The sequence below is a fragment of the Equus caballus genome, chromosome 20 (assembly GCF_041296265.1).
Source record: "Equus caballus isolate H_3958 breed thoroughbred chromosome 20, TB-T2T, whole genome shotgun sequence".
Lineage (NCBI taxonomy): Eukaryota > Metazoa > Chordata > Mammalia > Perissodactyla > Equidae > Equus > Equus caballus.
In genome coordinates this window covers 25,399,234-25,422,431 of record NC_091703.1, presented here as the reverse complement: position 1 = coordinate 25,422,431, position 23,198 = coordinate 25,399,234, and the positions used below count along the sequence as shown (strand labels likewise).

The following is a 23,198-nucleotide window of genomic DNA, read 5'->3' as shown; positions in this document are numbered from 1 at the left end:
CTATGATTGTTCACTTAGAGAAATGAAATGACTTATAATATGAAGCTTCTGTGGTTCAGCCCTTGCTTTGTTCTCATTACTGCTTATCTGCATCTGCCTCCTGTGTGGAAACAAAAGTCGGGTTTAATTCTATCATTCCCACACTGAGTTTCTTACTTAGTAGTACTTTTCAATTAGGGATGTCCTCATTTTCCTTCATCGGAAATAACCATCAGACTAAACGTTCTAAAAGGATAAATCTGATCACACCCCACTCCTGCTTATAACATTTTAATGATTACCAGTAACTTTTTATTTTTTTCCACTAGATTATCTTTAACTACAGAGTGGATCTGGGTGTGCAACATAAGAAAGCCTGGCATATACATGGATTCTTTTTTGCGTCTTTTTCAAGTCTCTATTTCTTTTTAATTCATGCAAATTTTGCATTTGACTGAATTTGTTTAAAACAAATAAAAACTCATTCCCCAGATTGTTGTGTAAAATTGGCACTTCCGAAAAATGTTTTGTATTTTTCCTGTGGCCTCAGCACTCTGCTGTGCACTCCTATTTTTGTGTCCACATACATTTGTGTTGAGGAAGTACAGGAACCACAAGATAAAGTTCATGCTCCTGAATATTACATAAAAGGCCTTGTGACCTAGTCTTGCTGACTCTTCCCCTAGATTTCCCGCTATTCCCAGACTCGGAATTTTTTATCTGGATGCTTTGGGTTTTTCCTAAAATCAAAATGGGGTTTTTCTTTTTCTGATTACATAATAAATAAATGCTCTTTGTGTAAAACTTTAAACAATACAGAAAAACCTAAGGAAGAAAGTCAATTGCTCTCCCCAGAGCTAATTATCGCAGATATTATGCTCACTCTGTCGCTTTCTCTCGATATATGTATATGTGTATGTGTATGTATGTATATCCATGTATGCACATTCATAGATGCATGTACACATATATACACATGCATACATAGACAAATATGTACATGCATATATTCATACACACATAATTCTACAGGCATAGGCTATAAATATAGGGGTTAAGTAGTTACCTTTTGTTTAGTTTCATAGTTTTTTTACCACTTCACCAGTTACCCAAACTGAATAACCAAAGTTAACAGCCAGGTCTGGCTCGCAGAATCTCATCCAAAGATACACATATATAGGCTTTTCTTAGGCAAATATTTAGGAAAGGTGGAATCTCTTTCTATGTACTCTACATCTACTTTATTCATTTAAAATTATATGACATTATACAAAAGCATCCAACTATAGATGCAACTCGTTCTTTGAAACTGTTGCTTCATTTTCTATGATGAGGCTATATCACAATATATGCAGTTAATCTCTCACCGATGGCAGTTAGGCTATTTCCAGTTTGTCCTTCTACTTTTCCTTCTTCTGGTTGAGTTTTCACTGAATGTGTTTATTAATTCAGAAAGGATCAATATTTTTATAATATGAAGTTTTCCCACCCAATAATATAGCGTCTAGTTCCATTTAGCCAGATCTTGTTTTATATCCTTTAATAAAATTTTATTGTTTTCTTCCTTTGAGTCACATTTTTTTGTCCAAATAATTCCTGCAAATTTTATAGTTTTTGGTCCTAGTGCACATTAAAAGCTTCTTTCTATTTCCATTGCTGGCTGGTTCTTTCTACTGTTGGGAAAAGCAATTGATTTTTTTTTAAAATGTTTATCATGTTTCTGGTCAGTTCACAAAATTCCCTTCATGCCTTTGAACTTTAATCCCCAGTTGTGTTGAATAATTCTAATTCCCCACACCACCTCTCTATGGCTTTACTCTTTCTGGAAAGTCTCTCCCCTATGTGACTGACTCATTCACACCACCCAGGCAGACTGAGCACTGCCCCGCCTCCTCCCGGAAGCCTTCCCTGACATCTCTGTGTTTGCAGGGCTCCTTATTTGCTCTCTCCTAGTACTCTGTGCATGCTTGCATTGTTTGTTTTTATTACCTTTCATCCTAGTTGTCTGTGTATAGTCTCGCTCAGTGGACTCTGAACTATGTGGAGGTATAGGTCAGGTCTTAAACAAATTGATGTTCTCAGAAGCTAGCACCATGTCTGGAACATAGTAAACTCTCAAAAAAGAAGGCAATTGAACTGCTCTGATTGGAAATAGCCATTAATGCCAGGCCAGAGAGACCTAATTTTTTAAGTGTCTCTGATCTTTTCTGCTACATTACTCTTGAGGTTTCTAAATAAGTTAAAGATGCTTGTTCTTTAAGTGTATAGCTCATGAAATTGACTTAACAATAGTTTGTTATGTGAAAATCATGATGAGGGTGAGGGGTTTGGACCAGCTACAGAAATCTTGATTCTTAATGGTGTGTGTGACAAGAATTCATTCATTCAATGAAGTAATGTATACCAAACTAAACTATAGCTCAGCAAACTAAAGGTCAGATGCTGTGCCAAGAACTGTAGATATAGAGATTCTCAAAATATACACGATCCTCTCAGGAAGCCTGCAAAAGCCAACAATAGGATTATACTATTTAAACAAAATAAGCAGCTTCTGGAATATAGTTTGAATAACTTCTGGCATTGGACACTGGTGACCACTCTTTCCTTATTGTATTTACTCCTATTTTGGGGATCCACTCAGCTACTTTTTCTGCCGGGGCTGCTGGCGGCAGCTCACGCTGTGCCTTTGCGAAAATTAGAACATGTCACAACTTCTTCTGGGCAGACTAGGTAAAAAAAAAGTTCTCATTTGTCCTATTTTTAACTATTTTCATTGCCTGGTCCGGCATATAATAACTTTATGTGACTTTATAATGAGTCAATAACCAGTTTCTTTCTTTGTTTTAAAAAAAAATGTGATTTTATTTGTTTATTTATTTATTTATTTATTTTTGGTAGGAGATTGGCCCTGAGCTAACATCTGTCACCAATCTTCCTCTTTTTCCTTTTTTTTTTTTCTCCCCAAAGCCCCAGTACATAGTTGTGTGTCATAGTTGTAGGTCCTTCTGGTTCCTCTATGTGGGATGCTGCCACACCATGGCTTGATGGCATTGTGTAGGTCCAGGGCCAGGATCCAAACCTGCAAACCCTGGGCCACCGAAGCAGAGTGGGCAGTCTTAATCACTCAGCCATGGGACTGGCCACAGAGTTTTCAATTAAAGGAAGGAAGGAACTGTTGTTTCAATTCTCCCTGCTACTCCTCCACTCCTCAAAAGTGGACTATGGTAGGCTGAAAAATGCCACTCACAGATTCCCACATCCCAACCCCTGGAACCTGTGAATACGTTACCTTGTATGGCAAAAGGGACTTGACATATGTAATTAAGTTAAGGATGTTGAGATGGGAAGACTATCCTGGATTGTCCAAGTGAGCCCAATGTAAGGGTCCTTAGAAAGAGGGAGGCGGGAAGGCCAGAGGGAGAGAAAATGATTTCAAGATGTTATGCTACTGCCTTTAAAGACGGAGGAAGGAGCCACAAGCTAAGGAATGTGGATGACCTCTAGAAACTGGAAAAAGTGGAAATGAATTCTCCCCTAACAACTCCAGAGAGAGTGTGGCCCTGCCAACACCTTGATTTTGGGCCCAGTGAAACTCATTTTAGACTCCTGACCTCCAGAACTGTAAGAATAAATATGTATTGTTTTAAGCCACTAAGTTCGTGTTCATTTATTACAGTAGAAATAGAAAACTAATAGAAGGACCAAGTACCTAAGTTAAGGTGCTGAGTCCAATAGGCTGTTTGGGGGAGTATGATGACACTAACGGGGACAGGAAAACTCAACTAAGGCAGTTTGAAGCTAATAAAGCCAGAGAGGACAGGCCTCCACCTCATTTTATGGGGCTCAAAAGAGTCAAACTGGGAAGACCCAGCAGCAACCACAGTCCAAAATTTAAGAATCACAAATAGGACACAAATCCAAGAGTTAGGAATCAAGTGAGACTGGATTAGGAAGGGTCCAGGGTAGCTCCGTGGGAAGATAGCAGAGGAGCCGAAGTTCACATTCACTAGGCTGTGGGCACCAAATTCTTAAGGAAGGGCTAGCTGACTTAGCAGAACTCTTTAATGGGAACTTCTCATTTACTGAGGACCTACTACCACTTAGCCTAAGTATTTCATTTTATTTGCCCAATATCCCCATGAGTTGAATATTATAAGCTTTGCTTCACTAATGTAGAAACCAATTCAAAGAGGGTGTGTGAGTTGTCTAAGGCCACAGAAAACACTAGGAAGTGAAAGTGGGCTTGACCTCATCTCTCCAATCCCAGGAGCCTTGCTCTTTCTTCCACGCCGTGCCGCCTTCTTTTCAGGAAAAAGGCTTGTTGACTTTTTCGTTTGTATGCACAGTTCAAAGCAGAAAAACATGGTGTCATCTTTTGAGATACTCACTCTGTCAGTGAGAACTTGAAAATTAAGTTAAAAATTAAGCGGCAAAGCCAAACTCAGTCTCTCTGCTCGGAGAATGTAGGGCCAAACCTGATGCAGTCTCACTGTCACGCGGCTCGTTATTTATCCTTGTGAAACTCAGAGGTCTTATTTGAAAGGGAAGAAGGGATGGAAACTCCCTCTTTTTAGCCTCAACATCTAGGGGTTAAAATACTGGTTTAATGGTGAAGGTAAGTGCTTTTTTTCTTTTTGGGTCAGAAGATATTTACTAATTAATCGGAGATCCCTTAAAGGGAGGGGACAGTTTCAGGGGAAGTCAGAGGAAAAACATTAACGGCAGCCTAAAGATCTCCATCTGGGAATAGTTTCTGGTTCCAAAACGAAGAAGAGGCTTTCTAAAAACAGTAATCGATTCAGTCAAGATCCTAGAGCAAGGTTTGAGAGGCCGCCAGTACCAATGAACACTGTGGACGATGGCCACTTCTCCGAGGATTCCGTGAGTATTAACTGTGACACCTCGCTGGTTGGACAGCCTTTGGCTGTGGAATATAATACTGGATCAGAACTAACAAGGTTTGGGTCTGGGGACAGTGACTAATGAGTCTTTTCAGATTTCTATATATATTTGAAACTCTCCAGAAAAGGAGAGCATGGGCAAAGTTATGAATAAGATTGAAGGCAAGAAAACTTGTATGCTTGTAGAATTTGTTGCCCTTGTTGTACAGCTGAGGCAAGGTGCCCAGAGAGATTATGCTTAGCCCCTTTCTCTGATGGGGAACCCTAGGGGAAAAGACTCAGTGTAGGTGCCCTCTCCCAACTGCCAGGAGAAAATCCCCATTCCAAGACACAGTTGCGCTCTTATTGGCCTTGAAGACATAGCCTGAGGTTGTCGCTTAGAGGAAAGGTGCACAGTCACTTCTACATATCTCCTGATGGGCCAAGCCATGAGTTCCCTACAAGTAGTGCCCCAATTGCACCTTAATTTTGGCATAACCGTGCCTTCGAGGATTGCCTACTATTCATGCTCAGAACTCTTTTTCTTTTTCATGACTAAATTCATAAGTGAATTGACAGTATGACATAAATGATCTACTGAAATAATCAATTATAGTTCAGAGCTCTCAATCTTTCAGAAAGGTAGGCAAGGGACAAAGAGGGGCTCAGTTTTACTAACACGGAAGAAATGACTTCTTCCCATGTTCTCTGATGCATGTAGCAAGACACATCCCTTCTGCAACCATCTTGTGGATTCTAGTCCAGAAGAATCTGCTTTTATAAGGGAAAGTTTAAAATCAATTTAACAACCAATCAAAAGCATTTAAAAAGAGAAGAATTTTATTTGCTGCAAGCCTGTAGGTATGAATCTGATAGGGCCCAAGTCTGAATCTTGTGATTGTTTGTTATTCTTGCTGTTGTGAATACCAATGACATTTTACAATGTATAATATTTTACATTGAGAAGGCATGTCTCATATCTTTGTTTCACTCACAACAGTCCTGTGAAGTAATGTTATCCTCATTTTTCCTATGAAACAATTAAAGCTCTGGGAGCTTATGAAACCTGCTGAGGTTTATTCAAATTGTGAATGGCAGAGAAGAACTTGGTCCCTGGATACCCTTTGAACTGCCGGTTCATGCTCTTTCAACCACATGTAACATTTACTCTGAGTAAACGAAGAGACTGGGCTAACAGAGGTGATGCAAGACAGGCTGTATATTAGGGGAAATCCAAGAGCAATAGAAAGACAATTATAACAAAATCAGGAGTTCTAGACTTAAAAGAATAGGAAAAAACTATTCTTTTGTTTATACATAAACTATATGTCTATATTATTAATTTTATATCAAATGCAACTCTATATTGTCATAAAATTATTTTTAAAATATAGAATTTTCCTTTAACTTAATTTCAATTCAACTTTTCTATGTCTACTTACAGCTTTAGCACTAGGATTCACGGTTTGTTAGAAGTGTCACTCCTGAGTGGGAAAGTCCTTGAAACTGTTTACAATTGGGCTAAGTCTCATTACACTAACTCTAAGTGCTTATCAATCATGCCAGTGTTTAGACCTCATAATTTCATATGCTTCTGTGATTATTTTTTAAAAATAGTTTCCAACACTACATCACAGAAAGACCCTAGTTTTGAATTGTTCAGGATGTCCACCTGACATCTGTATTTGTCTCATGCAAAGGAAACAGGGAAATTAACAACTGAAATTAGCTATTGAGACAAACTTCGAAGTAGCATTTGAAACCATGAAAGCTAAGAAAGGGATTGAATGGAATGGGAATGGCAACTAAAGTAATAGGATTATGATATAATTTTATTAACCAAAAGAACAAGAATAAGTAGTTGTTTTTATTTTTCACGATGTTCAAAGCTCAACTTGAAAGTATTTTCATCATCAAATTTCCTTCTGGAATAAATGACTAAAATTTAATTTGAAATCATATAAGTTCCCATCTGGAATGATTCCAAGTGAAGCTACTCTATTGTGTTTTAAGCTTGTGTTTAAGATATGAACATAAAGGGGACACAGTAGCAACACATAGAAAAAGCAGCGATCTGGGCATTGGGAGACCCGGGCCGGCTCAGAAAACTCAGTGACTGAGACAGTTTTTCAAACTTTCAGCACACCAGTTTTCTCATCAATAAAATGAACAGTTGGGCCAGAAGATCTCTGAGTCTCTTTCAGCTCTAGAGTTCAGAGTTGGTATGATTTATTGGAGAGCTTGGTGGGAAAGCTTTAAGTGGAGTAGAGCTCCTTGTAGCTGCATGTACAGTCAAAAAGTTGCCTTCAGCCAAGTCTTGAGATCTTAACGAGGGAAATCTAATAGAAAATGGTCCAAACTCTGGGTCGACTAGGTGTCTATTCCAGTCTGCTTCAGCTAAGATCTGAGTGTAGAGCGCAGAGCTGAACTCCTGACATCATCCAGTTGTTAGCAAGACTTGAAAGTCTTTCAAGGTAGAGCAAAGCCAACATGTTTCCTGGTTCTGAACTTCTCTTGTTAGCAGTTGGGCATCTATTTTGGTCCGTTGTAATCAAAGAAGAAAATTTCAAAACTTAGATGGGGAGATCTTATTCTCAGAATTCTAGAGATATTTGACAAGCAGAAAGCTATTCTGACTATGCTAATAAAGCCTAATTATTATTCTCTCAAAGACATGTAGCTTCTTCTGGGTATAAAATGAGTATCTACTTATTATAAAAAAATCACTTGGTAAATATGGAAAATCATAAAGAATAATATGGCCACCATGTTCTGTAACCCAGAAATAGCCATGGCTGGCGCTTATGTGAATCTGTTTCTCTCTCTGTGGATGTGCGTGTATCAATACAGGCATAGTGCCTGCTTTGTATACTAGAGTACAAGCATTTCCTTAATGTTACTCAACATCTTTGAAAACATTATTTTCATAAAGTCCATCATAAGCATCTATTAAAAATGACTCACTAAACCCTTATTGTTTGGTTAATTTGTCTCAAATATTATGCTGTAATAACTAATACTGCAAAGAATATTTTTTGACAGAATTCTTCATCTGTATCTTTCCTTACAATCCTCCCTCTTAAGGTCATAGATTGTGAACATCCTTAAGGGTGCAGATAAGTCTTGTTAAATTTATGTGCAGAAAGAATGCAAAGCTTTAAATGATGAAACATAAGCATGATACATACATTTGTAAAGTTGTGGATGCTTTAGTTTAGGAATGGCTGCAAAATTGTCAATATTCTTAGGATGAGTATTATTCCTCAAATAAGTGTATGTATCCTAAAAGAGAGTTTGACTGGTGTACAAGTATCAAAATGTCCACTTTGGAGTCACGAATTCTCTTTACCTGTCAACGTAGCTGAATTTATTCAAAATTGTAGTAGGAAGCAACCATTCAACATGATTTTACAGGTGATTTGAAGACCTTTTCAGTCCAATAAAGTGTCCAACTTAAGCGAAACAAAGACAAGAATAAGTATTTTAAATCTTTAAATGTAATACATATAAGTGATAGGCAATGTCGCCCTTCACATTCAAAGAAGACACTATCGAACGTTGTTCTGGTTGTACAGAGGGACAGAAATATGGTCAGAATGAAAGAAAGGGCTGCCTTGGAACTTTTCTCCTCAGCTCTTGAGGTTAATTTAGCTTTCCTCTCTTCTGACCTGCCTCGAGCCATAATACTCCTTACTTGTGCATGGTTCTCTGTGGTTTGCAATGTTCTCATTTCATTCTTGCAGCACCACTCAGAAAGAGACTTATTTTTGTTGGACAGATGAGGAAATGGATGGTTAGAGAATTTAAATCACTAGCTCTCAGTCATGTAGCTGAGACTTACAGCCAGATTTTCTTATAAAAATCTAGGTTTCCCTAAGCATAGCATTAAAGAAGTGTACTGTAAGATGTAAATCCTACAGCTGTGTTGGATCAAAACTTTTATTGATGCTGAGAGAAGGCAACATTAACACGAGAAAATTATTTGTGTCTCATGTTTTGGATTGTTGGTCTCCCCATAGATAAAAGCCGGTCGTCGTAAAAGAGATTCAGGGCAGAGGGAAACTCCACCACAAAGTGTGGTACTCTTTCCCAGAGAAGCCAAATGGACGAGAAGCCTTCCACCAGGAAAGGTAAAGCTGTCTCTCTTGTTTGCAGGCTACCTTGAGGAAGAGTGGAAGCTTATTTCCAGTGTTCTTTACACATCCTTGCTCTCCTCTCCTCCTTTTTCTACCATGTCGCCCTGTTGTTGAGACTCAGTATAATATGGAACCAACTCCAGCGCCTCATCCTGTTGCCTGCTGCTTTTTCATTAGGGACCCCCACTGAGTTATCTATCAGAAATTAAGCCAAATGATCAATAAACCCTGGGACATAAGGAATGGAAAGAGTCTTGAAAAGGTCATTTTAAACAAACCTCAACCCATGCATGAATTCCTGCTATAATATCCTTGCCAAGTAGCTGGCTCTTTCCCCTGAGCTTGAAAACCTCCAGTAAGATGGAACTAATTATCTTGCAAGCAACTAATCCTATCCCTGTGCCTATTCGGCCATTAAAAATTATTTCTCCATTATATTTTTCTCTCTTTCTGCATAGGTTCTCTCTCTGTTTCTCTGTAGTCCCAGTTCTCCAAATATGCAGGAAAAAATTGAATCCATTATTCACATGGGAATTCTTTCAATATTAGTCCATTGTTCCACTTCGTGGGGACTTTTTAAAAAAAATGTGTTACTCTTGTGACATACTGAACACTTCTCCAGCACCATATCACCAACACACTCAATAAAAATGATTGTCCATATTAATTTTTTGGAAAGCTGAAGGTATGTGAAGGCAGGGCCTAGTGACACACAACAAAAACATTTCCAGGTAAACCTTACACTAAGGCGTTAGTGGAAGTGCTCATTTACACACTGTCTCTCAGCTATTTTAAAAGAGAATCCTTAGATGTTGGATTAGCTTAATTCAAAGGCAGCTCTCTAAGTATAAAGTTTCAAGCTTTATGGTAAACGAATACGCAAAACAGTTGAGACCATTGACTTACAGGTGGGAGACTTGGGTTTTGTGGCTGGCTCTGCCACCATCTTCCCCATTCGCTTTATTTTGAAGCACTATGACGTAGATGCCTTCATTTAGGTTCTCCTGTATTTATCATCTGCTTCTCGCACCTCTGAAAAGAGGCCATATTTTCTGTACTTGATTGTAAGATTCCAGATTTACTGTCTTGAAGCAAACTAAAGAATATGACAAAGGAGGGTGGTAGTTGTGATTATTTTCATGAAAAAAGACAGTGGGACTGCATGAGATTATCTGAAGTTTTTTCAGATTTAGCCATGGGAAAAATAGAAATAAAGCAATTTCAGTCCAGGATACTCACTGCATACTTCTGTGTTATTCTCTAGGTCCAGATTTCTGTTCATTGCGCTATGGACTGGCTCTCATCATGCATTTCTCAAACTTCACCATGATAACACAGCGTGTGAGTCTAAGCATTGCAATCATTGCAATGGTGAATAGCACTCAGCATCATGGTCTATCCAATGTCTCCACAGAAGAACCTCTTGCAGAAACCCTTAATAACCCCAGCAGATCCTTCAAGAAATTTAATACAGGGGTAAGTATCACATGTTCACTTTATATTTGTATGAGAATCATGATTATACCCTATTTAAAAATTTTTCTTTTAAACTATCTATCATTTACTCTACGTTTCTAATGTCATCCTCGTATTTCATGATTTTATTATCTTGGACACAGCTTACTTCAAATGCCCTCCTGCCTCCAGTCTTTCTTCCATTGTTCATTCTATACATTCACACTGCTGTACTCAAAAATCTGGGGTAACTTCAAGTTGCCAAACTCCTTTCTCGACTTGCTGTGTTCCTCCAGAATCTGGTCCCATTTCGCAGCATACTCATACCTGCTACCAATGGCCCAGGAGGTCTTTGTTCTGAGTAAATCAGAGTGCTGGTTAGATTCTGATCATTCAATATCATTCCAAATGCTACAAGTCCACTTTTGCTGTTTTCTTCAATAAGAATGAATTTTCCTATTTCTCTTTATACAAATCATAGTCATTCTTCAAAGGATGGTTCTAGTACTCCTTCCTTCCTGGGACCCTCCCAAATTGTTCTTTCCTCTTCTCAATGTCTATATTTTAATGATGTTTATCCTCAAACTTGACATCTGACATGAATCATACATCATGCATTATTTATAGTTATTTTGAGTGGATAAAATATTTCATATCTTATTTTTTTTCCTCTGTACTTCATTCTATAGCATGATGCTATATATCTAGTGGGCTACCAAAAATTATTTATTGGGTTACATTAGAAGAAGAATATGATCTTATTAATGTGTCATATGTATTTCAGGATGTCAGCTCTGCCAGGCAGACCATAATTCCTAAACTTGATCTTAGAAAGTGATTTTGATGACTGTTCAGCATATTTGTGTTTTTCTTATTCTTTGAAATGAGTTGACATGTCACCCAACTTTTACCAGAAGCAAAACAGTTAAAGGAAGCTCTTTCACACATGCAATATCTCTCAACGGCTCTTTTCGTTTATATTTTACTATCATCCATCTGTATAATCATTTCTTTATCTCTTTTCTTCTTTATTTCCTCTGTTTTTTTCTCCCTCTGAGAGAAGCAAATTAGGGGTATAATTGATTGTTTGTTTGGAAAGGTGGAATGCAGTAGTCCCCCGGATCAGTGGTTTTGCTTTCCCATGGTTTCAGTTACCCACAGTCAACTGTGGTCTTAAATATTAAATGGAAAATTCCAGAAATAAATAGTTCATAAGTTTTAAGTTGTGTGCTATCTGAGTAGCATAATGAAATCTCCCACCATCCTGTTCCATCCCACCCAGGCCGTGAATCATCCCTTTGTCCAGTGTATCCACACTGTATACGCTACCCTCCTCTTGGTCACTTAGTAGCTGTCTCGGTTATCAAGATGGTCTGGTATCACAGTGCTTGTGTTCAAGTAATCCTTGTTTTATTTAATACTGGCCCTAAAGTGCAAGAATAGTGATGTTGGCAATTAGGATATGCCAAAGAGCAGTGGTGAAGTGCTTCCTTTATGTGACAAGGGAAAAGTTCTCGACTTAATAAGGAAAGAAAAAAATCATATACTGAGGTTGCTGAATCTACCATAGGAAGGAATCTTCTATCCAAGAAATTGTGAAGAAGGAAAAAGAAATTCATACTAGTTTTGCTGTTGCACTTCAAATATATAGGGATGGGAAAAAACGTAATATATATAGGGTTCAGTACTATCCATGGTTTCAGGCATCCACGGCGTCTTGGAACATCTCCCCCCATGGATAAAGGGGAACTACTGTATTTAACTCAGGTAAAAAAAAATAGAAGAAAACCAAAATCGATATTTTATAGTAAGGTCTCACCAACGCCAAGCAGCTCTGGCTGTAAAGTAGACTTTTATAAAAGAACTTCTTAGCAAAGAATTTTCCTTTTCTTTTTCCCTAGGCCTCTGTATATGAATGGAGCCCAGAGACTCAGGGTATCATCTTTAGCTCCATCAGCTATGGGATAATACTGACTCTGATTCCAAGTGGATATTTAGCAGGAATTTTTGGAGCAAAACAGATGCTTGGTGCTGGTTTGCTGACTTCCTCCCTTCTCACCCTCTTTACACCACTGGCTGCTGACTTCGGAGTGATTTTGGTCATTGTGACTCGGACAGTCCAGGGCATGGCCCAGGTATCCAGATACTTTCTCATTCTGAGTGGAATGCAGATGCCTGAATTCTACTAGAGATCAAAGATCTTAATGATTTTCATTTTAGGGAATGGCATGGACAGGTCAGTTTACAATTTGGGCAAAATGGGCTCCCCCACTTGAACGAAGCAAGCTCACCAGCATTGCGGGTTCAGGTAAGAATGCAAATACGGATCACAGCTTTGTAATCGGCTTCCCCCACCACATCTTTCCTTCTATGCATGGGATGACTTGGGGAAGATGGAGAAAAGTACTTCCAAAAAATTCAACTATGTAAGACAGTTACATAACAAATAAGAAAGCTACGTCTGTGCTGGAAAGCCACTGAGGCTCAGAAGCAGAAAAGATCATTGTGAGCTAGGTAGTCAGAAAAGCATTGTAGGAAAAAGTTTAGAACTTTAAGAATTTGCATGAATGGAAAAAGGTCAAGTAAACTGTATAAACACCATTTTAGGAAAGATATGCAGGTGGAAATTAAATCTATTAGAATTCAGAGTCGTGGGGTGAGAAATCAGGCTGGAAAGCAGAGTTTAAAGAGCCCACTTTATTCTGAGCTCTTTACTATTCAGAGCTAATCCTCACAACCTTCTCATATAAGTACTATTTTTAACTCTCATTTTACAAAGGAGGGAATTAATTTATGCAGAAATTAAGTAATTTGCCCAAATACAAATACCAGCATGTGGTAGAACTGAGATTTGAGTTGGATCCCAGGGTGTATACTCTCAAACACCATACTGGACTGCCTCTCCATAGTCTGTGATTATACTAAGGACTTGACAACTTGATCATTGCTATTTGCTGCATCTGGTAGCCCTGAGAGTGTATCCTTGAAGAACAGAACTGAGGTTCCATCAAGCCCACACTCCTAGGTCCAATGCATGGCTGCATCCTGCAGATTTTTACTTCAAAGCAACCCTCTTGTGTTCTGGCTCCTTCAATTGCGGTTGTCACCATCTCCTCTATCTACAAATGCTCTCTCCTTTTGGCCTTCTCTCTTCTCCAGCTTTATTTTCTCCAACCTTCTCTTCCCATCAAAGCCAAGTTATTTCCCTAAAGCACAGATGGGGCATTTTTGCTCACCTGCTTGGGGACCTTCAACATTGTCCTCCACGATTTCAGGTAAAGACTGACCTTCTTACCGCATGGATATAAAGATGCTCTGCCATATGGTCCCAACCTGCTTTTTTCACTCAACATCCCTTTGTAAGAAAGGCTTAGGTCACACCATATACAATCTGCACTTAATTTCTCTCTGGCTCTATTTCGACTGGCTCATTTTCCTGGAAAGTCCTCTGCTCCCAGTTTCTTTTACCAAAATTCCATCCATCCTACTGCTTAGCTTATGTAAACAATTCATAAATCTTATCATTAGCTTTAATTTTCCCCTCATGTTACTTTCATAGCACATTGTAGTTGTATTATCATATTTATATTCCACATCCTTTTTTTTTTTTTCAAATTGTAGATTGGGACCCATTGAGGGGGTCATAAAATCAATTTAGTGGGTCAAAACCAGTATTTAAAAATGAAAGTGAATAGAATAGAATAGAAAATGTTGGAGCACATTGCACATGGTAAGGCTAAGTATTGAAATTTGAAACTTGTTTGAGGAGTGTGTATGTATGTGTGTATATTGGTATATGCATTTTGTTGCCAAGTAAAATGCATTTCTTGTTCTGGGTCTCTGTAAAATATATTCAGACTCCAAGGTCTACATTGTTTTACACCTGTAATAGTGAATTTTGTTCACATTTTTCTCTCCAACTGCACTGAAATTTCCTTGAGAGCAAGGACTGTATCTTATTAACTTTTGTAAGTCTTTCCTTTTCTGTCATCAACCTTTGATTGCACCCTGCCAGAATGTAACTCTAATTCTAAAGAAATACAGGTGGGCTGTGGTTGCAGACAGTTTCTATGATAAACTAAGTCATTTGTGTTTGGTTACATTGCTGTTAAGAAGCCACTGAAGTGTCAGGAGGCATATCATTATTATTAATTCTAATTACTTCCCATGACTTTATTGGGGGAGGTCTGTGAGTAGGAAGAAAGACTCTTGTCACCCAGTGAGTCTGAGTCTGCCACCTCACTGTTGGGACAATGTCCAGGGAGGCCACTCAGTCTCAGCCTTTGCTATTTTCCTGAGTGTCTTTTCCCTCTCTTCTTTTCAGGGGCAGCATTCGGGTCCTTCATCATCCTCTGTGTGGGGGGACTAATCTCACAGGCCTTGGGCTGGCCTTTTATCTTCTACATCTTTGGTGAGTCACTTTCTCTTAATCATAATGCCTCCATTTCCAGGCACTCGTTTTGATGCCTGCATTACCCATCATCCACGTTCTTCTCATATGGGGGAAAATTTCTTTTGTTAATGGAAAACAGTGAAGAGTGTTGAGGACTGGGAGTTTTCTTACTCTAGTCTAGGAGATGACAGTATGCATGGAGCTGACTTCTGAGATATGAGGAGTGGAACCTTACACTTCTACCCAGGCATCTTCTGCAGAATCTGTACCACCACATCTGAAATGCCAGGTCTAGTTGCTGTATGTGGTTAAGATATGAAAGTAGGTGGAATATACTTTAAACGTGTCTTCATATTTCGTTATAATTTTTATTTCTACCAAGATGCTCTTAACCTATTCTCTACCAGGTGAAACTTATAAAGCTCAATTTAAATGTCACCCTCCCTATGGGGATTTCCAAGGTCTTATCCCATCAGATTCGGCCTGTCTGCTCCCTACGCTGCCTGCCAATATTTCTTCTCTATGCTGTATTGTGTTTAATTATTTATTTCTTCTTCTCCCGCTCCACTAGACTATAAAATGCTTAAGGCATGGAATTCATTCTGTAATGTTTTTTATCGCTTTGGTACTATCATAGTTCCTGGCTTATAGCTTTATAAATAAAAGAATGGATGAATCCAGTAATTAGTGGGAATTTAAAGAACATTAATCCCCAGAGTCTTTTAACACTGAACTTCAAATACAAATCTCAGCAATGAGATGAGTTTCTGTTCTATTATTATAACCAAATGGCTCCATTCATTATGGTTCTGGCTTGGATGGCTTTCTCATTAATGATGCTAATCCCAGGTCATTTTGGCTCATATATGTTAATCAAGTATTGTCAAGAAACATTTCTTCTGGAAATCCATAATGAATGAGTCGTTTGAATACAAATAACACTGTCTTTTGCAAATGCATTGGAAATTTTTCCTTGCCGTACTGATTTTATGGCAGTTGTTTCATGTATGTATGACTACTCTCTTCTTCAATCCTGACTATTCAAATCTTACAAAATAAGACAGTAGTGTGTATATTAAGAAATTGCTGCTAACAACATATAACACTATAACCATTGGAGTTTAAGAGTGATTAGTCAGCTATGCAATGGTACATTCATGCTCGTGCCATCTCCAGAGGGCTCTGACATTGACAAACGGCACTCTATGTTTGAGAAGTAGCATCTAGAGAGGTTTAGCTAAAAGGAGATTTGTAGAAAAATCGAAATAAAGAAGAGGGAAAATTTAGGTCTTTATGGTGGAATAACCTTGAATTGATATGTGTGTTTTGGGGGAGAGGTATGCCACTTCAGAGGAAACTCCCTTCCCCCAGCACACCAATCTACCTGAAAACTAATTGGGTCCTGGCTTCCCAGGTATCATTGGCTGTGTCTGCTGTCTCCTCTGGTTCACGGTGATTTATGATGACCCCACGCATCACCCATGCATAAGTGTCAAGGAAAAGGAATACATTATGTCTTCACTGGCTCAACAGGTACAGTGCCTCCCTTCAACTTGTGGACCATGCAGAGATCTCCAGGGCAGGGTGTGGGGCTCCCAGAAGAGGCACCCTGTGGTCTGTTCTAATAGCCCTGTTGACTAGATATTTCCTTTCAGCCCAGTTCTCCTAGACGATCTGTCCCCATAAAGGCTATGGTCAGATGCCTACCACTTTGGGCCATTTTCATGGGTTTTTTCAGCCATTTCTGGTTATGCACCATAATCATATCATACCTACCGACGTACATCAGTTCTGTGCTCCATGTTAACATCAGAGATGTGAGTATACTTCTGATACTTCTATGAAAACGATAATGGCAATAAGGAGAATTAGTTCTATGCTGCCTACTACATCCTGGCTTTTCACATAACTGCTAATTTACCCCTCACAGTGACCTTAAGAGAGGCACAGTAATGGTTCCCATTGCACAGGGATAGAATAGGGATCTATAGACTTGCCCTGGATTACACAACTACTCAGTGGTAGAGCTGCTACAGCATCTGTGTTCTTAACCACTATACTACACTACCACACTAGCTGATTCTTCAATTTCCCTTAGGAATTAGTATTACTTTTCTCTGGAGACTGGTGTAATTCAAGTGCTGGCCCTCTTAACTTAAACAGTGTTCTTCTCATGTGGAAAAGGATGCTAATTTTCTTAGAACAACTCAGAATGTCAGGAGGGTGGGCTAATGGTTGGTCAGTACAACTGATAAACCTCGGTGCTATATGCACCTCTGTACTCACTGTCTACATTTCCTTCCTTCAGAGTGGGGTTCTTTCCTCCCTGCCTTTTATTGCTGCCTCAAGCTGTACGATTCTAGGAGGTCAGTTGGCAGATTTCCTTCTGTCTAGGAATCTTCTCAGATTAATCAACGTACGAAAACTCTTTTCATCCCTAGGTAAGGATAGGCGTATGGGCTCGGTTAACCAATCCCTTTTTCCACGCATGGTCTGAGAGGGTTCCTGATGGCGTCTCCTCATTGCCCAGGGCTTCTCCTTCCATCGCTATGTGCTGTGGCCCTACCCTTCGTGACCTCCAGTTACATCACAACCATGATTTTGCTCATACTTATTCCTGGGACCAGCAACCTGTGTGACTCGGGGTTCATCATCAACACCTTAGATGTTGCCCCCAGGTAAGAACTTTACTTGTTTGTTCCCCTCCTCTTGGCCCTTCCAAAGATGTTAGGCCTCAGTCTTCTTCTCGTAACTCCTTCATGTTGTTGACATGCTCTAAATGATGGCAGAATAGTGAAAAATAACTAGAAATGTCAGTATGTGGACATGACTTAAGATATATTTAGAACAACAGTTCCCAATCTTGGCTAGTAATCATTTAGATGAAGAGCTTCCCAAGACTCCCCACAGAGGTTTGACTGTGTTCCAGGAAACGGCCCACAAATACGTGTTTTGGAAAAGCTCCCTGAGTATCAATAATAGTATCTATCTCATATGTGTGCACTTCCCATGAGCCACATCCTATCCAAAGGATTTCTCATATATCAAAACATCTCATCCTTACAACTACATGAGGCAGGCCCTATTGTTATCCTTACTTTATAGGGGAGAAGACTGAGGCACAAGAAGGTTAAATGATATGCCTAAGGTCACACAACGGCAAAGCCAAGATTTGGACCGAGGCAGTTTGTCCAGAGTCTATTGTCCTTCCCACTGCACAAGCTACCTGCCACGTTGAGCAGTTGGGGTAGGAACTTAGCCTCCCAGGAGACTGAATTGTTTCCTGGTTGTTGACTGGACAGCTGGGTGATTTCGGGGTTGGCAAACAGACATTGCCCTGAATGCCTTTAGGTGAATGAAAAACTTCATTGGGCAAAATGACTTTGCCATTAGATTGAACAGCATTAAAGTTGAGTTTCTGAGGGGCTGGCCCCGTGGCTGAGTGGTTAAGTTCACGCGCTCCACTGCAGGCGGCCCAGTGTTTCATTGGTTCGAATCCTGGGTGCGGACATGGCACTGCTCATCAGACCACGCTGAGGCAGCGTCTCACATGCCACAACTAGAAGGACCCACAACGAAGAATATACAACTACGTACCGGGGGGCTTTGGGGAGAAAAAGGAAAAAATAAAATCTTTAAAAAAAAAAAAAAGTTGAGTTTCTGAAAAGCTATGGGAAGCTTTCTATATTAAATCATCTATAATGTCGTCTCCCCACAGATATGCAAGTTTCCTCATGGGAATCTCAAGGGGATTTGGACTCATCGCAGGAATCATCTCCTCCACTACCACCGGATTCCTTATTAGTCAGGTTGGGCCTGTTTATTGACCATCTGCAAGTGGCAGGTATTGTTTTAGGCACTGGAGACACACAATAGGTCCTTTGCTCTCAAGGACTGTATGGTCTGGTGGGGAAAACAAGTGTGAATGTCAACACAATTACTCTACTCACAGGGGACTCTAAATCAGAGTGTGGTGGGTCAGGTTTCCCAGGGAAAGAAAAATATAAGCTGAATTTCTAAATATGAATAGATGTTAGGTTGATGAAAATCAGCAGTTCAGGCAGAGGAAACAGCGTATAAGACTTTCTAGAGGTATAAAAGCATGAAACAGTTCTTAGTTATGACCAGAGTGAATGGCACATGTCAAGAAATGGTAAGAGATGAAGACAGAGGAGCAGAAGGGGAAGATTATGAGAGTCTGTTCAGAGTAATTCTAATTTAAAAAAAAAAATCACAAAATGGAAACAAAAATTGTCCTAAGGCCAGTTTAAAGAGAGGTTAAATCATGGGTGAAAAGAGAATGGCTGTGAGACAGAGCAGAGAACATGGGCCATGAGGCTTGCTCAGTGGGGAGTGTGGGCTGGTAGGGAAGAGGAAAAGGCAGAATCAAGCTGGGATGGAAAGATGGCAAAAGTAAATTTACCAGAAAAAGTTTTGTTTTAATACCTCTTTGTATGATCTAGTTTCTAGGTTAATTTTTCACCAAATTGCTAGGAACGCACTATGACTATAATGCCGGAAATGAACTATGACTTACAAGGGCTTGGTGAGGAGGACCATATAGGCAGACTAACTATAATTTGCATTGTATTGCAATATCTTTCTAAGTGGTTGTTGTGATTGATGGCAATAGCCAGAAACAAAACAAAACAAAACAAAACAGAGAGAACACAAGACTGAGAGCTTTTGTTTTTTGGCTGAGGAAGATTCGCCCTGAGCTAACATCTGTTACCAATCCTCCTCTTTTTTTTAACTTGAGGAAGATTCACTCTGAGCTGACATCTGTGCCAATCTTCCTCTATTTTGTATGTGAGTCGCTGCCACAGCATGGCCACAGACGAGCGATGTAGGTCCGTGCCTGGGAACTGAACCTGGACCATGGAAGCAGAGCACGCCCAACTTAACCACTAGGCCACAGGGCTGGCATCCAACAATGAGATCTTGAAGATGTTATTTTAGGCATAATTTTAAATGAGTAATGTAATATTTTCACAAACACTGAGATCCAAATTTCCAGGAAAATATTAGCATAGATTAATTTATTTTAGTTTAAAGATAAATCCATCCCAACCCAGAACCCAATGTTTATTTTAGACTCATTTTGTTCCAACAGTTTAATGAAACCCTCTTTGATAATTTAAGATAAGTAGCTATTGCACATTGTTGATAAATGTTGCAATACACAAAATGGAAGACTTCTAGAACTGGTAGAGAAGGAACTTATGAGACTGATAATTCTGTTTTTTGCCTCCAGGATTCTGTGTCTGGATGGAGGAATGTCTTTTTCCTGTCTGCTGCTGTCAACATGTTTGGCCTGGTTTTTTACCTCACATTTGGACAAGCAGAAATCCAAGACTGGGCCAAAGAGAGGACCATCACCCGCCTCTGAGAATACAGAGTTACAAACTTAAATGTAGTACTGACTATAAACTTTTCAACATTTTTTACTTATCGTCATTCTTTTTTCATATTCTTCATCATAGACTCCACAGTTCTCAACTCTGGTTGTATGTTAGATTTCCCTGGGGAGTCTCTAAACTATAGCGATGAATGGGCCCTTCCCCAGAGATTCTGAATGAGTTGGTCTAGAGGAGAGCCCAGATATCACTAATTTTTTAGATACTTCCCAGAGTTTCTAACATGCAGCCAGGGTTGACAACTGCTGGACAAACTTGAAACGTCAATTCCTGTTGCCTTTGAATTTTCCTCTTTGGAAAGTACTGGATGAATAAAAATCTATGTGAAAATAATCACTGATAAGTACCTTCATGGGGGTGATTACGGACACAGAGAAGCTCTGCTGGGAACTGTAACTGTGTGTTCTACAGCTCAGCACAGAACAGGATGTTTAAAGCTGTAATCTAGAGAACTAACATTTTTATTGTTTTTATACATTGTGAAACGTGGATGTTTATTTATGTGGTTAAATTCTATTAAAATTCACATACTAAAATTAAGTAGATCATTTTCAAATTATTTAAATTAGGATTATTTCCATCAGGCAAAACAGGTATTTACTTTCCTGGCTAAATTCCAGAAGATTAACGACCAGGAAATGACAAGGACAAGAGGAAATGAACAAGGTTAACTAGACATCAGGGAAGAGAGAAGATAGAATTGGAAAGCTTGCACTCTGAGGAGAATGTACGTGAGCAGAGGCAATGTGGGCACTTCCAGAAGGGATAATGAGATGGTTTGGACCATATGGTGAAAATTGGAGGGAGACCATAGAGGTGCTTTCCAATGAAATGATGACTTATATGGGAGAGAAGAATACTGAAGGTATAGCAAGATGAAAGACAGCATACCACATACCAGAGCAGTTTCTTTTCAGGGTAGGGAAAGATCATTTGACCTTCTTCATATTTTCCTTATTTTCCAAGATTCTCAAATAGACATCATCAACCCCACCAGGTATTAATTATGGTTCCTAACACTTAAAACACACCCTCTAGGTTTTCTCCACACCCAGAGCTGAGTTTGGTTTTACCAACAACTGTTCCAGAGGAGAAATTCCCACCATATTTAGGAGCCCAGGAGAACCACAGGGACTAAAACCTTGGGCTAATTTAGCAAATGAAGAGACTCTCCTAATGCAAATCGACAGGTATTTTTAAGCACGTGTTTTAAGGAAAATACCTTTGTCAGGCCTTGAGGTGATGCCAAGCTGAGAACACTCTGGCTCTGCCTTCTGGGTATTTACAATGCAGAGAGAAAGGAGAGTTTGTAGAAAATAAAAAGAAGACAAAAAGAGGGGTGGTATAATGAATGGACAAGTTAAATATAGGAAAAAAGGCAGCGAACCCAATAGAAAAGTGGGCAAATGACTTGAACAGAGACACCATAAAAGAGAAATTCTAAGTGCTTTATAAGCGTATAAAGAGGTGCTCAGCTTCACGAAATATTAGAGAAATGAAAATCAAAACCGCAATGAAATGCTACTACATACTTAATGAAACAGATAAAATGAAAGAAGATGGAAAACAACAAATGTTGGCAAGGGTGGAGCAACTAGAACTCTCACACTCTATGGGTGTGGGCATCAATTAAAATTTGGAAAGCTGCTCAGTAATATCTCCTAAAGTTGCATGTAGACATTCCAATGACTTAGACATTTCACTTAGAAATGCACATAAACATTTGTAAAAAGATGTACAACAATGTTTATAGGAGCACTATTTATAGCAGCCCAACAGGAAACAAATTGTCAAGGAAAGAACTAGTAAGTAAATTATGGCTTATTCATACAGCAATGAGAATAAACAGACCACAATACACAGCATCATGGATGGATCTCGTAAACAAAGTGTTAAGTGAAAGAAGACAAAAGCTTCTTTTAAAAGTTTAAATAGAGTTTTTCAAAATAGAAAAACTAATCTATCCTGTTAAAAATCAAGTCAGGGCTTCCTCTTGGGTAGAGATGGAAGCAGTGACTGGACAGGGGGAGCTGAAAGGAGGCTTCTGCCATGCTGATAATATCTTTATTACTTGACTCGGGTGCTAATTGCATGGGTGTTTTTACTTTGTGAAAAGAACGCATTTATGATTTGTACTCTTTTATGTATGTAAAAAGTAAAACATTTACTTAAAATAAATTCAGTGTTTCATCCATTTCAAAGTTTCTCTTCTCTGTTTGGCTTAGGTTGACAAATGGAACAGCTGGCAAGGTGCCGTGGTCTCTACTTTCATGATTTTCCTGGTCCTCTCCCTCCTCCTTTGCTGGGCCCTTTAGCATCAGAGCAGGAGGGAAGGCAGCAGGATAATGTATATTGTCAGTTTTTGGATCAAAGTCTAAGTTCCCAAACAGCAAAATACTTGAGCTCGAACTTCCCGAGAAACCACGTCCCTGGAAGCATCCATTGCCATTGGAGGAAAGAACAATGGCCAAGCATGTCCAGGCTTTCTGAGCAGCGGCTATGATTGACTCCTGACACATAACGTCAGTTTGTCAAAGACTCAAGTTATCTTTCCCCATTTGGTGGTTTGCCGAACAGTTACCGTTCATGTTTCCTAATGGCTTCAGAACAGATGCGATTGTGAGCTGGTAGGAAGCATCCTAACCCATCTCCTCCATCCCTAGAGAATTGTTTCTAATATTAACAATTCTTTTCTAAAATTCGTTTCTGACATTAACAGTCACGTGAATTCATCGACTTTTCTCAAATAGATTATTGACATCTAACAATGAGATGTTATGCTTCTTCTCGTTCGACTGTTAAATATTATGAATTATATTAATATATTCTGAATGTTGAGCAAACTTTTACTTGAGTATTCTTTCGATATACCACAGGATTTGATTCACTAATAGTTTATTTGAGACTTTGGCTGCTGTGTTGACATATGATATTGGCT

At 39.2% G+C, this 23,198-nt stretch overlaps 1 protein-coding gene across 4 annotated transcripts; it reads left to right on the top strand.

Moving 5' to 3' along the window:
* Positions 1–4,238: 4,238 nt before the first annotated feature.
* On the top strand, positions 4,239–22,454 carry SLC17A2 (solute carrier family 17 member 2). Of its 4 annotated transcripts, none has more exons than XM_003363754.4 (12): positions 4,239–4,594; positions 8,879–8,989; positions 10,260–10,471; positions 12,352–12,585; positions 12,671–12,758; positions 14,775–14,861; positions 16,258–16,376; positions 16,499–16,660; positions 17,152–17,284; positions 17,374–17,521; positions 18,562–18,652; positions 20,098–22,454. In XM_003363754.4, exons 2-12 carry the CDS (start codon positions 8,962–8,964, stop codon positions 20,230–20,232), a joined length of 1,437 nt encoding a protein of 478 aa, XP_003363802.2. In that variant the 5' UTR covers positions 4,239–4,594; positions 8,879–8,961; the 3' UTR covers positions 20,233–22,454. The 4 variants fall into 4 exon arrangements, with proteins under 4 accessions (XP_003363802.2, XP_014589717.1, XP_014589716.1 ...); XM_014734231.3 differs by having other exon boundaries at positions 18,562–18,687; XM_014734230.3 differs by having other exon boundaries at positions 4,515–4,860.
* The last annotated feature ends 744 nt before the right edge of the window (positions 22,455–23,198 follow it).